The sequence below is a fragment of the Piliocolobus tephrosceles genome, chromosome 11 (assembly GCF_002776525.5).
Source record: "Piliocolobus tephrosceles isolate RC106 chromosome 11, ASM277652v3, whole genome shotgun sequence".
In the NCBI taxonomy this organism is placed as follows: Eukaryota; Metazoa; Chordata; class Mammalia; order Primates; family Cercopithecidae; genus Piliocolobus; species Piliocolobus tephrosceles.
The window spans coordinates 105995693-106007561 of NC_045444.1; the positions used below are offsets into that span (position 1 = coordinate 105995693).

An 11869-nucleotide genomic window follows, 5' to 3' on the forward strand; every position below is an offset into this window, starting at 1 on the left:
GGCTGGGGTGAGGCTGGGCACATGCATGACTTGGTCCCGGGTGAAAGGAAAGGCAGGCCCCAGCAGGGGCAGGGGAGCCTGTGTGCTTAGCGAGTCCTCCCTCCCCCACGCCCGTCTACCCTTTCAAAACCTCTGAATCACGAGTCCACACTTGGCCAGTTTATTAAAGGCAGGGAGCTTCAGCAGGGTCCAAAAGGGAGAAGTTGGGAGATGCCCCTCCTCAGCTCCCTGCTTCCCTAACAACTCTTCTACAGCCCAGCCCCCAGGGCCCAGAGGCAGGGCTGGCGTCAGGCAGACTGTACTGCATAAATATGTGGAGGCCACAGCCCGAATCAGCAGCGTCAGGGGGCAAGGAAACTGGGTTTGGGGCGAGAAGGGGGTGGCTCTGGGGGCACCTACCCCAGTGCTTGTCCAGAGCCCAGAGACCCACAAAGCCAGAGAGGGGACCAGCGGGCCAGCTTGGGGTCTGGCTATGGCCAGCCCTGCCCAGCGCGGCTGGCAGGTGGCTCTGGTTTTGGGGGAGGAGTGGGGTGGGGTGTGGCCATGCTATGGCCCACGGGGACAGGTGGGGTCAGGTGCTGTTGCCCTGCTCCTGCTCAAAGAGTAGCATGGCCAGCTGGGTTCGGGATCCGAGGCCCTCAAGCACACTCTGGCGGCAGCGGTGGTACAGGTCCTCACTGAGCCTCGCGCTGCATGTCTGGGCCCGGTAGCGCTGCAGCAGCGCCGGCTCCACTGCCCGCAGCACATGCAGACTGGAGAAGTGGAGGAACAGCTCATATACGTCCAGGCTCTCCAGCAGCTCCTCTTCTTGTTCTGAGGCTGCCGCCAGGCGACCACGGGCTGCCACGTAGTCGGAGTTGTAGAAGCAGGCCTCGCTGGCTGCCTGGCGATCAAAGCGGCCAGTGTCACGGCCTAGCTCTGGGGGCCCAGGCCCTTGAGGTGGGGCCACAGCTGGGTGGAAGGCTTGGAAGTGCATGGGAAAGAAGGCCTGCCAGCCGGAGATGGCATGCATGCGGCAGCGGTTCAGGAAGTCAGGCGTGAGCACCGTGTCTGGCCCGGCCAGCAGGAACAGTGTGTCCAGCGGGTGCTTCTTGGAGAGTAGATCCATGAGGCGCAGTGGTGAGGGTGCGGCTGTCTGAACACTGAGCCATGGCACCCGGGCGCCGGGGAAACGCCGCTCCAGCTCTGCCACGTGGGCCTTGACGGGTGCAAAGACATCTGCGTGGGCTGCGCGCTGGGCCTGGCGCGGCTCATACAGTAGCAGCAGGGTCAGGGCTGCCGCAGCATCACCAGGCTCCAGTGCTGCAGTGGCAAAGGCCTCCAGGAAGCCAGGGGCCAGGTCACGCTCAGCCGCAGCTAGAGGCAGGAGCACAGTGAGACGTGAGGCCTCAGTGACATAGGGCACAGGCAAGATCTCCACGCGGCTCAGCGGCCGGAGCAGCTGTACTCGGCGAGTGAGGGGTCGGCGGCCTCCCTGCGGGGTCAGTGCCTCCAGCTGCAAGTCCAGTGTGTATTCCATACCCCGGGCCGGATCAAAGCGTCGGTAGCCATTCACCAGTTGCTGCTTCTGGAGCCGCAAGGCCGGGTGGTAGCGGCGGTTGAGCTCCTCTAGAGCTGTCCCCAGAACATCAGCCACATCAGCCCGATCAGCCCCATGCAGTGGGCAGCGGGGTGAGCCATCGGCACAGGAGAAAGCGTGCTGCTCCGTGAAATAGTCCCAGCGCAGCACCTCAAAGCGGGAGGCCGGGCGGGATGGTGCTGGAATGCCCACAGGCCAGGCAGCTGCCCGGTCACCATCAACGGCCAGACGGCTGGTATTCTGGATCTCCCACTGGATCAGAGAAACAGGCCATGAGTAAGGGGCAGACCAGAGGAGCAGCACACAACTGGGGGACTGGGTAGGCAGCAGGTGCCACTCAGGATGGGTCCCTAGTCCCCTGCCCCCCAGGGTCCATACCTATCATTTTCCCAGCATAGACCGCCTAAGAGCCTGGAGGCTCATCAGAGAATGTAGAAGCAGGCAGGGGCTGGGAAGTAGTTTTGTTCTGCGATTCTAGTGCTAACTTTTCATTTCTCTGGGATCTTTGTGACCTCTCAGATCCTGTGCCCCTCACTCCACCATCCCAGACCTAGACCATACCTGCAACTCCTGGATCTCCTGGTATGTGCGTTCTAGTTCGGCTCGGGCGAAAGCCTTGTGCAGCTGGTACATGTGCACAGGGTCATGCACGGGGTGGGCTGTCAGGGCACTTCGGAAACGAAGGTCCCCCTCCTGCACTGGCTCCCCAGGGCTCAGCTCCAGATGGCTATAGTGCACCCCCTGGGGAGAGGAAGGGAGGGGATCTGTTATGAGCTGGCATTGTCTTCCATTGTCTCATAGTGAGTGTCTCATCTCCTCAGTCTATGACCTGTTGTGGACTTGGAGTCTGAGGGTTTAAATCTACCTTGACCAGTTGTGAGTCTGTGTGACCTTCAGCATGCCTCTGCTAGCTCATCTGCGAAATGGGCATGCGTCCTGTCTCAGAGCTGTCCAAGGGCTAAAACAATAACTAACATCAAATGCCTATTATGTACAAGGCTCCCTTATTTTCTCTAATCCTTGTAACAACTCCGAGCAATAATTATTTCTATTGGCACAGAGGAAGCTACTGAAGCCCAGGATATTTAGTAATTTACCCGGGGTCACAGGGATAGAAAATAAATGCCCGAATTGGCATGGAAAATCAGGCCTGTAGCTCCACCACCCCTTTGCCTCTCAGAGGGATTTGAACATGACAGGCGGTATCAGCGGGATAGCTTCTCATCCCACCTCATGGTCACCAGTGCAGCCCACCCCGGTGGCGTCGAGAATGCAGCGACCCAGCCACTCGTCAGGGCGCGCACTGACGATGTCGTTGCGGCAGCCTTCCAGGTGGGGGCGCAGCTGCTGCAGCAGCATGCGCGAGAGCAGCACCCCAAAGCCTCCGTGGCAGTAGCGGCCGGGGGTGGGCTCTCCGCCGATGAAGTCCTGGGGCCGGCCCAGGTACAGGTGGGCGGCGGAGGCCAGGCTGAGGTGGCCAGTTAGGCGGGCCAGGCCGTGCGCCTCGGTGTAGGTGGTGTCAGGCACCAGGAAGAACCAGTCAAAGTCGTCGCCGTGCTGCTCCAGCAGGTGGCGCAGCGCCAGGTGCAGGTGCCCGATGGGTCGCTCCTCGCCCAGCGTCACCACCGCCATGCCAGGTGGGGCCCGACGGCCCCGTGCGCCCGTCAGGAACACCACACGCTCCAGCCGGTGCCCCAGCGTGCGGTTTACGGCCACGCCCAGGGTGGGCAGCGTGGCCTGAGAGGTCAGCACCGCCACCAGCAGCCTCTGCCTGATGCCCAGCTCCGTGCTGATGTAGCGGGTCCTAGAGGAGGAGATGGCACAAGGTTATCAAAAAGACAACGGGGCGGGGGATGGAGGGGGTGGAGGGGGTGTCAGCACAAACTCCAGCAGGTCACGTCTTCTCTGCATCTGTGTTCTCACCTATGAATAGGATAAGAATAAACCCTCACTCCCAGGGGTCATGAGGATTTAAACGAAATGGTCTTACCCAGGTAGTTCTTTGCATTTGGGAGATGGCAATACCCACCCAGATAGGACAGAGATATTGTGGGTCTGATTCCAGGGTTCGCTACTTAGTAGTTACGTCCTTAAGCGTGTTATTTAACCTGAGCCATCTGTAAAATGAGACTGATTATATCTGTTTAATTATATCTGATTATATCTGTCTGTCCAGCCAAATGCTGGACATACCATGTATCTACTCATTTCTATATAAATACGTCATTTTGCCACAAATGCCTCGCAGAAATGATATAAAGGAACATTTGGCATAGGGGTGTACTGAGTGTTTTTGCGGGGAGGGGCAAACTGGACTCAGGGGCTCCAGGAACTTACCTTTGTTAAAGCAGAAGGTAAATTGCAGAACCAGCATTTGAACCCAATGTTACTTAGAAATTATTTCAACTCATCAGCAGACACATTAATGGGATGGGCGCTCCCTCCCCCAGCTCACCCTGAGGTGGCCCTTGTAACCCACTCAGGAACAAGAGATCCAGGTAAATCCTAGTTCTCGCCTTTCTCTTTCCCTGTTTCTATACACTCAAGTCATTTCTCTAACCCCAGAAGACCAGCCAGGGAGCTAGTAGGATCTTTGGGGAGCCATCGGGTCGAGCTGGTTTAGGACACAGGCCAGCAAGTTCAGCCCAGGCCGGGATAGGGCCCAGAGAAAGCCTCGGACTGGCCCCACGGCTCTCGGGGAAGGCAGGGCCATCGGAAGTTATCGGGGCCCAAAGACTTCCTGGCTCGCCAGCCCCTTCCTTCCGGAGCCCGACCCGGGCCCGGGCTGCTTCCCCGCGCGCGTCCCAGCCGCTGCCGAGTGGGTGGAGCGGGCGCAGCCGATCACTACCTGACGGCCTTTTTGGCGGCCTGGCCGGGCTGTGCGGGATGATGGTAGGGCAAGACGCGCGGCTCCCAATTCTCCCCGGCGCCTGCGCCTGTCCCGGGCTTCTCGCGCTCCGCTCCGGGCTGCACTGAGTTGGGCCGTCGCGCCGCGTTGGTGTTGCCGCGCGGCGGCAGCTCAGAGTCTCCAGGTTGGGGCGGGCCTGGGCCGCACGGCTCCTCCACCCAGGTGACGCTGAGCAGGCTCAGGGTGAAGCCCAGGGAGATGCCCACGGCCACGGGCCCTGCGGGCCGCAGCACCGACAGCAGCAGCGATGCTCGCATGGCGCCCGGACCGCGGGTCCCGGGCCCTGGCGAAGCCCCAGTGCAGCCAGAGGAGGCTCCGAGGGGGCGGGACCGGGGAGGGGGCGGATCCGGAGGGGTCGGGCCCCGCGGGCGGGCCCGCTCCCTCCCCGCAGAGCAGAGCCAGCGACCCGAGTCGAATCCCCGGGGCCGCGCCTCGATTCCCCTCCAGCAGCTGCTCTGGGCTGCGCAGGGTTCTTGAGCTCGGCCCCGGAGCCTCAGCCGCGGCCGCAGCTGTCCGACGTGTCACTGCAAGGGCCCCGCCCCCGGGGTGGGGTCTCGAGCTCCCGCTACCGGAGAGGGAGGAGAAGGGGGAGGTTAAAGGGGAAGGACCCCCGGAAGTGCCCCCTCCTCGGTGCGGGAGAGGGAGACGCCGGGGGCGGAGTCCCCTGCCTCCCGCGGCGTGGTTGGTGCGTCCCGGGTGACGTCAGAAGCAGCCCGCCCCTGCCTGGATGGTGCGCCCTGAGTGACGTCAGGAGCAGAGGCCGGAGCTGTCCATCAGCACCAAAGGCCGCGGGCGGGCTCAGGGCATGGGGCCGCGGTTCTGGGGCGGCCCGAGCCCCGGCTCCTGCTCCTTCCCCTTCCCCAGGCCCAGCCCGAGTTCCAGGACGCCGCGGGACTGGAGTGCCAGCCGGTGTTGGAGGTGGAGCGGCGCCGCCACCGCGCCGAGACCAGTCTCTGCGGCCCAGCAGCCCCCTTCCTCGCACGACGGACTTTCCCTGGACCCCAGTCAATTGGAGCCTGTGGCGCCCCGCAACCCCGGCCCCTCGGGCCTCTACACAGTCTCTTTCACTCAGAAGCTCAGGTCGCCTCCAGCCCAGGTAAATCTTGGACAATCCCATATTGAGCCGCCCACAGACGAATCTCTTGGCTGCCTTCTTCTCACTGGCAGCACACTCCCCTCATCCCCCCTGACTCCCGTCCCTCTTTTAACTTCATCCCAGTCTCCTCTAGCCAGGCACTTTTGTTTCCCTTTGTCTTTGCTCTCCACTCCAGAGATGCTTCCAGAGCTGCACAAATGTGGATACCACTCCTTTGTCCACTGTCCTTGCTGAGTTCTCCCAACCCCTCTCCCACCCCCATCCTGGTGGGGACCCAGGACTCCTCTGTGACCCCAACTTTCCCTCTGTCAGGTTAACTTGGGAGGGTGACTCCCTTCTATTCCCAGCATTATGCCGGGGACTGTGGCAACACTGCGGTTCCAGCTGCTGCCTCCTGAGCCAGATGATGCCTTCTGGGGTGCCCCTTGTGAACAGCCCCTGGAGCGCAGGTACCAGGCACTGCCGGCCCTCGTCTGCATCATGTGCTGTTTGTTTGGAGTCGTCTACTGCTTCTTCGGTGAGATCCCCATCTCATCCCTCACCTGGGCTCCCCAGTGTTTTCCCGAGTTCTTTTTCTGGGCCCCCCAAGTCTTCTCTGAATCCCTCTACCATCGTGAATAATTCTTCCTTTTCTTTCATCCCACACATTTATAGATTGTCTAGACTCTAGATTATAGGAAACACAGGTTTTTGGATTAGGCACACCTGAGTTTGAATTTACTTAGCTTTGCAGTTACTAATTGTGATGTCTTGGGCACATTAATCTGTCTGAGCCTCAGTTTTCTCATCTGAACAATGATTACATTTGTCTCATGTAGTGTTATAAGAATTAATAAGTATTCAATAAATAGTAGCTATTGTGGTGAGGATGTGTTTGGGTCACTGTGCTAGGTAGGCGCTGAAAACACTTAGCAGGGTCATTACACATGGTCCCTTACAATAGGGCATATCATCTGACAGGGAGGAGACTCCCTGGGGCATTTACACCTGGGATACATATTAGAGTGGGCTGATGGTGGTCACACACATCCATCCAGCCTATAAGGCAGGCTCCGGTAATCAGAGCTTCTGTGAATACTTGTACAGGATGGGTACTAACTAAGGGAACTCAGCTGAGTGGGCAAGTGGGGGCTAAAGTCCAGCTCATGCTCTACCTGACAAAATCTGGGCCTTGGCACAAAGCTGCTTTGCCTAGAGAAAGGCACACCTTTTTCTAATATGCATAAAGGTGCCATATGGGCTAGTGGCCCACTGTATTGGGAGTAAGTGACCAGTGGCTCTGCAGCAAGAGTTACAGAACTTCAGAGAGGAGAGTGAGCTCTGTGGGCTGGGGGCCCAAAGAAAGCCTCCGGGAGGAGAATTATAGGTGAGCGGGACCTGTCGGGGGCAAATGAAGCTTGGGGGCTGGGGTTCCAGGTTGGGCAGAGGTAGTGCAAGACTTGTGTTCTGCAGCCTCCTCCTACAATGGGTGGGTAGACAGGGTTGGGAGCCAGATGGTCCCTCCCATTCCTCCCCCAAACTCTGGGCTGAACAACTGAAGAGTAGGCAGGAGGAAGTGCCCCCCGCAAGGGTTCAGGACACATTCTGGGCCTCTGAGGATTCTGTATCACCTCACCCCCTCCATATCTGTACCCACTCCCTCTGCATGTTGCTCGATGCGACCTCATATTCCCTCTCCTGGGCTTCCTGACATCCTACCACTCTTGGTATACCACTACTCCCAGGCTCATGGACTCAGCCCTTGTCCACGCCCTACTCCTCTCTCTGCTCACAGAGCCTCCTGGACTCTCATACTTCCCCCTACTCCTGGAAGTGACTCTCCTCTGTTATCTTTCTCTTCGGCTCTCCCTGACTCCTTGACCCCCACCTCTGATTTCCATCTTTCCAACTATTCACAATCTCCACTTCCCTCACCCTTTCAGGTATCTCTAATGGGCCTAATGGCCCTATAACCTCCTTATTTCTGAAACTCCACAAACACTATTTCCTTCTCTTTGATTCTGTGTGACCTCATGTAAGCCTTAGTGACCTCCACCTCCCCTCACCTCCAGTTATGTCATTACATTCCATCCCTCTGACCCCCTCTATTACTCCTAGCTTTGATCCCTGGTTACTCCTCTCTAATTCCTGTAACCTCATCATTTGATCACCCCTCCCCATACTGTGATCCCAGTAATTCCTTGTTTTGGTCTCAGTGTTCCTCTCTCTTGGAAATCATTTTATACTCTCAATGATTCTATTTCTGTCAATCTCCCTAACCTACAAATACCTCATTTTCCAGGACAACTCCCCAATATCCCTGCTTCCTGTCCTCTTTGTAACCTTTCAGTGGTGCCATATCTCTGAAGCCCTGTGACCCTCAAAAACTCATCTTTCTGAACCTGTGTGACCCTCACCTCTCAACTTTTTTTTTTTTTTTTTTTTTTTTTGAGACAGCGTCTCGCTCTGTCACCCAGGCTGGAGTGCAATGGTGCGATCTTGGCTCACTGCAATCTCTGCCTCCTGGGTTCAAGTGATTCTCCTGCCTCAGCCTCCTGAGTAGCTGGGATTACAGGTGTGCGCCACCATGCCTGGCTAATTTTTTGTATTTTTAATAGAGACAGGGTTTTACCATGTTCATCAGACTGGTCTCGAACTCCTCACCTTGTGATCCACCCGCCTCAGCCTCCCAAAATGCTGCCACCACGCCCGGCCCTCGAGTTTATGATGATTTCCAAATACCTCATCTCTGTGAGCAATCCCTTCTCAAAGACCCCATTGAGTCTTTTGCTGATCCTCTTGGGACCCCAATGATTTATCTCTCTGACTCCTATGATCCCAATGACAGCAATGCACGAATTCACCCTTGACTCGAAAGATTCATCCTAACTCTTGTGATCCTCGAATATATCAACCCTCATGATCTCAATGGTTATGTTTGCTTTCCCATTGACTGCCAACAGCCCTGTCTCTCTAACCTCCCCTGACCTCAATGGCCCCATCACTGATGCCCTCATGACCCCAGTGACCCTCAATTCTCTGATCTTAGTGTGTTTGTCTCTGGTTCCCCGGGATCCCATGTCTTTGACCCCTCAGACCTGCTCCCTCCAGCCTGGTGCCCTCATCTTGGCCCCTCACTAGCCCCTGTTCCCCTCCAGGTTACCGCTGCTTCAAGGCAGTGCTCTTCCTCACTGGGTTGCTGTTTGGCTCGGTGGTCATCTTCCTCCTGTGCTACCGAGAGCGGGTGCTAGAGACACAGCTGAGTGCTGGGGCGAGCGCGGGCATCGCGCTGGGCATCGGGCTGCTCTGCGGGTTGGTGGCCATGCTCGTGCGCAGCGTGGGCCTCTTCCTGGTGGGGCTGCTGCTCGGCCTGCTGCTCGCAGCTGCTGCCCTGCTGGGCTCCGCACCCTACTACCAGCCAGGCTCCGTGTGGGGTCCACTGGGGCTGCTGCTGGGGGGCGGCCTGCTCTGTGCCCTGCTCACTCTGCGCTGGCCCCGCCCACTCACCACCCTGGCCACCGCCGTGACTGGTGCTGCGCTCATCGCCACTGCCGCTGACTACTTTGCCGAGCTGCTACTGCTGGGGCGCTACGTGGTGGAGCGACTCCGGGCTGCTCCTGTGCCCCCCCTCTGCTGGCGAAGCTGGGCCCTGCTGGCACTCTGGCCCCTGCTCAGCCTCATGGGCATTCTGGTGCAGTGGCGGGTGACAGCTGAGGGGGACTCCCACACGGAAGGTAAGGGGGCACAGGACAAGGTGGACATGAGAGGAGTGGGTGGCCAGGGATGGCTGGGGGGCTGAGTGACTGGGGAGTAGGGGACAGCAGCAGAAGGCCTTGATGGCTGTAGAGAGCTGACTTGCTCAGGGTCTGGGAGGATAGGACCCAGGTGCCATCATTCATTCCACAACATATGGAGTGTTGGCTCTGCACCAACACCATTCCAGGCACCAGGGATACAGCAGAGATAACACAGACAAGGTTCCTGTCCTTACGGGTGTACATTCAGGGCAGGCAGGAGACAGATAACAGAGATGCAAACAAACAAGATGATTCCAGTTGTGTAGAGTGATATGACAGAGACATGCAGGGTAATGTGAAAGCGTGACCTATGGAAGCTATTAGAGTTAGGGTGGTCAGGGAAGGCTACTTGAAGGAGGTGATATGTAAGCAGGAACTTGAAGGCTAAGGGGCCAGCCATGCAAAGAGCTAGAGAAGAGGGAACAGCAAGGGCGAGGGCCCTGAGAAGGAATGAGCTCAGCTTGTTTGAGGAAATGGGGCAGGAGTATGGGAGGTGAGGTATGGGAGCCAGGGTGATTGCATGGACCCTCTGGGTCGTAAGCAGCACTCCACATTTTATTGGAAGGGCAATGAGACACCACTGGAGAGTTTAAAGTAGGGGAGGATAGAATCTAATTTAGTTTTGGGGATGCTCATTCTGCTGCTGAGTGTAGAAAGCATTAGAGGGAGCAAATGTAGGGGAAACCAGTGAAGAAGCAGCTGTGATTGTCCAGTGGAAAGATGATGGTGGCTGGCCTAGGTGATTGGGAGAGGGATGACAGCCTGGAAGGGGGTACCTGGAAGCCTAGGAATCTTCCATAAAGACCTATGGAAGAAAACAACAAGAGCGGGAAGTCCTCTCTGAGAGGCAGGAGACCAGGAAAGGAAGTGACAGGGTGGGAGTAAGGGGTTATGGACAAGAGGAATCTGGAAGCCTAGAGCCCCAGGTGGGAAGAGAGAGGGAGGGCTCAGGGGAAATAAGGCGCACAGTCCTCTGAGCTCCTTCTCTACGCATCCCACCACAGTGGTCATCAGCCGGCAGCGCCGACGCGTGCAACTGATGCGGATTCGGCAGCAGGAAGATCGCAAAGAGAAAAGGCGGAAAAAGAGACCTCCTCGGGCTCCCCCCAGAGGTCCCCGGGCTCCTCCCAGACCTGGGCCCCCAGACCCTGCTTATCGGCGCAGGCCAGTGCCCATCAAACGCTTCAATGGAGACGTCCTCTCCCCGGTGAGCTCCCTGAGCCCATTCAGCCAGAATGAGAAGGAAGAGTGGAAACTCTGTCCAAACAGGACTGGGCTTTCCCCATGGACTGGTTGCTATCTAGAAGGCCTGTTTGTCCATGCATCGGAGGCCATGCACCAGGGGCTTGGCGGGTCCAGCTGATGGGGGGATTGGGGGAAAGGTGCCCTCAGTATGGGTTTTAAGTGGGATATGGTTATGTGGTGGGGTCTCAGGGCTGTGGACTCGGGATCTATGGCAGTCTATAGGGGTGTCAGGCGTGTAGGAATTCAGGAAGAGGTGGCTTTTAGGGCAGGATTCTGCGGTGGGACTCTCAACACCTATGTTTGCTCCCCCACAGAGCTATATCCAGAGCTTCCGAGACCGGCAGACCGGGAGCTCCCTGAGCTCCTTCATGGCCTCACCCACAGATGCGGACTACGAGTATGGGTCCCGGGGGGCTCTGACAGCCTGCTCAGGCCCCCCGGTGCGGGTATAGCCATATCTGCCTGTCTAGACTCTGCAGTCACCAGCTCTGCCAGCTCGGGGAGGCCTGCTAGGCTGCCACTCAGCCCCCTGGCTTTGGCTGTCCCTCTCCCCAGCCTGGAGAGGGCTGGCCTGGTCACTAGAAGGGAGGATTGTCTCAGGCGAGTCTTGGCCTGAGAGGAAAGCCCCCTCCCAAGCTCCCAAGAGGCTCCTGAGGAACTCGGGGTGTGAACCCCATTGGGGTGTGCTCAGGGTTGTGAGTGTGCTGCCCGTGTGTCTGTGTGTATGTGTGCAGGGGTGGGTGGGCTTGGAGGGGACGCTGGGACCCTTGCCTTAGATTTCTGACTGGTAGGGTTTCTCCAGGCTCAACCCCACCTCCTCACCCCCTGCCGGGGTCCCATGGTCCACCTCCTGCATGTCTCTGCGGAGGGGCTGCCTTCCTTCCATCGCCCTGCCTCCCAGCCAGACTCATCTAAGGGTTCTTGTCCTTGTCTACGGGGCAAACTGTAGCACCCCTCACCCTGGACCCCTGGCCTCTGCAAAGCCACCAGCCTGAGGGCAGTGGCAGGAGATGGGGGTGGGGGGTACTGCTCTGGGCTGGGTTGGGAAGGGAGTTGGGGAGGGGCTGAAATGCACGGTGCATGTCTGGTGTCTGTCATGCCAACCTGGACACCTCATGCTTCTGTCTCCCCCACCCCACTCTGTTTTACATCTTTTATAAATGTGCCAAACTGCGTGGCCTCTGCCAGGAATGGTGGTCTTTGGTGGCTGGCACTTTCATGGGCCAGGTACAAGCACTACAGCCCTCGGTGCCCAGTGTCGCTCA

The 11869-nt window shown here is 58.1% G+C and overlaps 2 protein-coding genes across 2 annotated transcripts; one reads left to right on the top strand and one right to left on the bottom strand.

Moving 5' to 3' along the window:
- Nucleotides 1-137: 137 nt before the first annotated feature.
- CHPF (chondroitin polymerizing factor) lies at nucleotides 138-5100 on the bottom strand. The gene is made up of 4 exons (XM_023222003.2): nucleotides 4428-5100; nucleotides 2810-3383; nucleotides 2141-2320; nucleotides 138-1831 (listed from the first exon to the last, which is right to left on the bottom strand). The coding sequence occupies exons 1-4, from the start codon at nucleotides 4742-4744 to the stop codon at nucleotides 572-574; spliced, it is 2331 nt and encodes a 776-aa protein (XP_023077771.2). The 5' UTR covers nucleotides 4745-5100; the 3' UTR covers nucleotides 138-571.
- Nucleotides 5101-5351: 251 nt separating this feature from the next.
- On the top strand, nucleotides 5352-11795 carry TMEM198 (transmembrane protein 198). The gene is made up of 5 exons (XM_026454826.1): nucleotides 5352-5583; nucleotides 5896-6100; nucleotides 8721-9296; nucleotides 10364-10566; nucleotides 10919-11795. Exons 2-5 carry the CDS (start codon nucleotides 5935-5937, stop codon nucleotides 11054-11056), a joined length of 1083 nt encoding a protein of 360 aa, XP_026310611.1. The 5' UTR covers nucleotides 5352-5583; nucleotides 5896-5934; the 3' UTR covers nucleotides 11057-11795.
- The last annotated feature ends 74 nt before the right edge of the window (nucleotides 11796-11869 follow it).

Coding starts and splice junctions, on each gene's coding strand:
- CHPF (XM_023222003.2), bottom strand. CDS start 4,744: ATGCGAGCATCGCTGCTGCTGTCGGTGCTGCGGCCCGCAGGGCCCGTG. Junction 3,384..4,427: donor GCCGCCAAAAAGGCCGTCAG/GTAGTGATCGGC, acceptor CTCCTCCTCTAG/GACCCGCTACATCAGCACGG. Junction 1,832..2,140: donor AGGAGATCCAGGAGTTGCAG/GTATGGTCTAGG, acceptor TCTCTGATCCAG/TGGGAGATCCAGAATACCAG.
- TMEM198 (XM_026454826.1), top strand. CDS start 5,935: ATGCCGGGGACTGTGGCAACACTGCGGTTCCAGCTGCTGCCTCCTGAG. Junction 6,101..8,720: donor AGTCGTCTACTGCTTCTTCG/GTGAGATCCCCA, acceptor GTTCCCCTCCAG/GTTACCGCTGCTTCAAGGCA. Junction 9,297..10,363: donor GGGGGACTCCCACACGGAAG/GTAAGGGGGCAC, acceptor ATCCCACCACAG/TGGTCATCAGCCGGCAGCGC.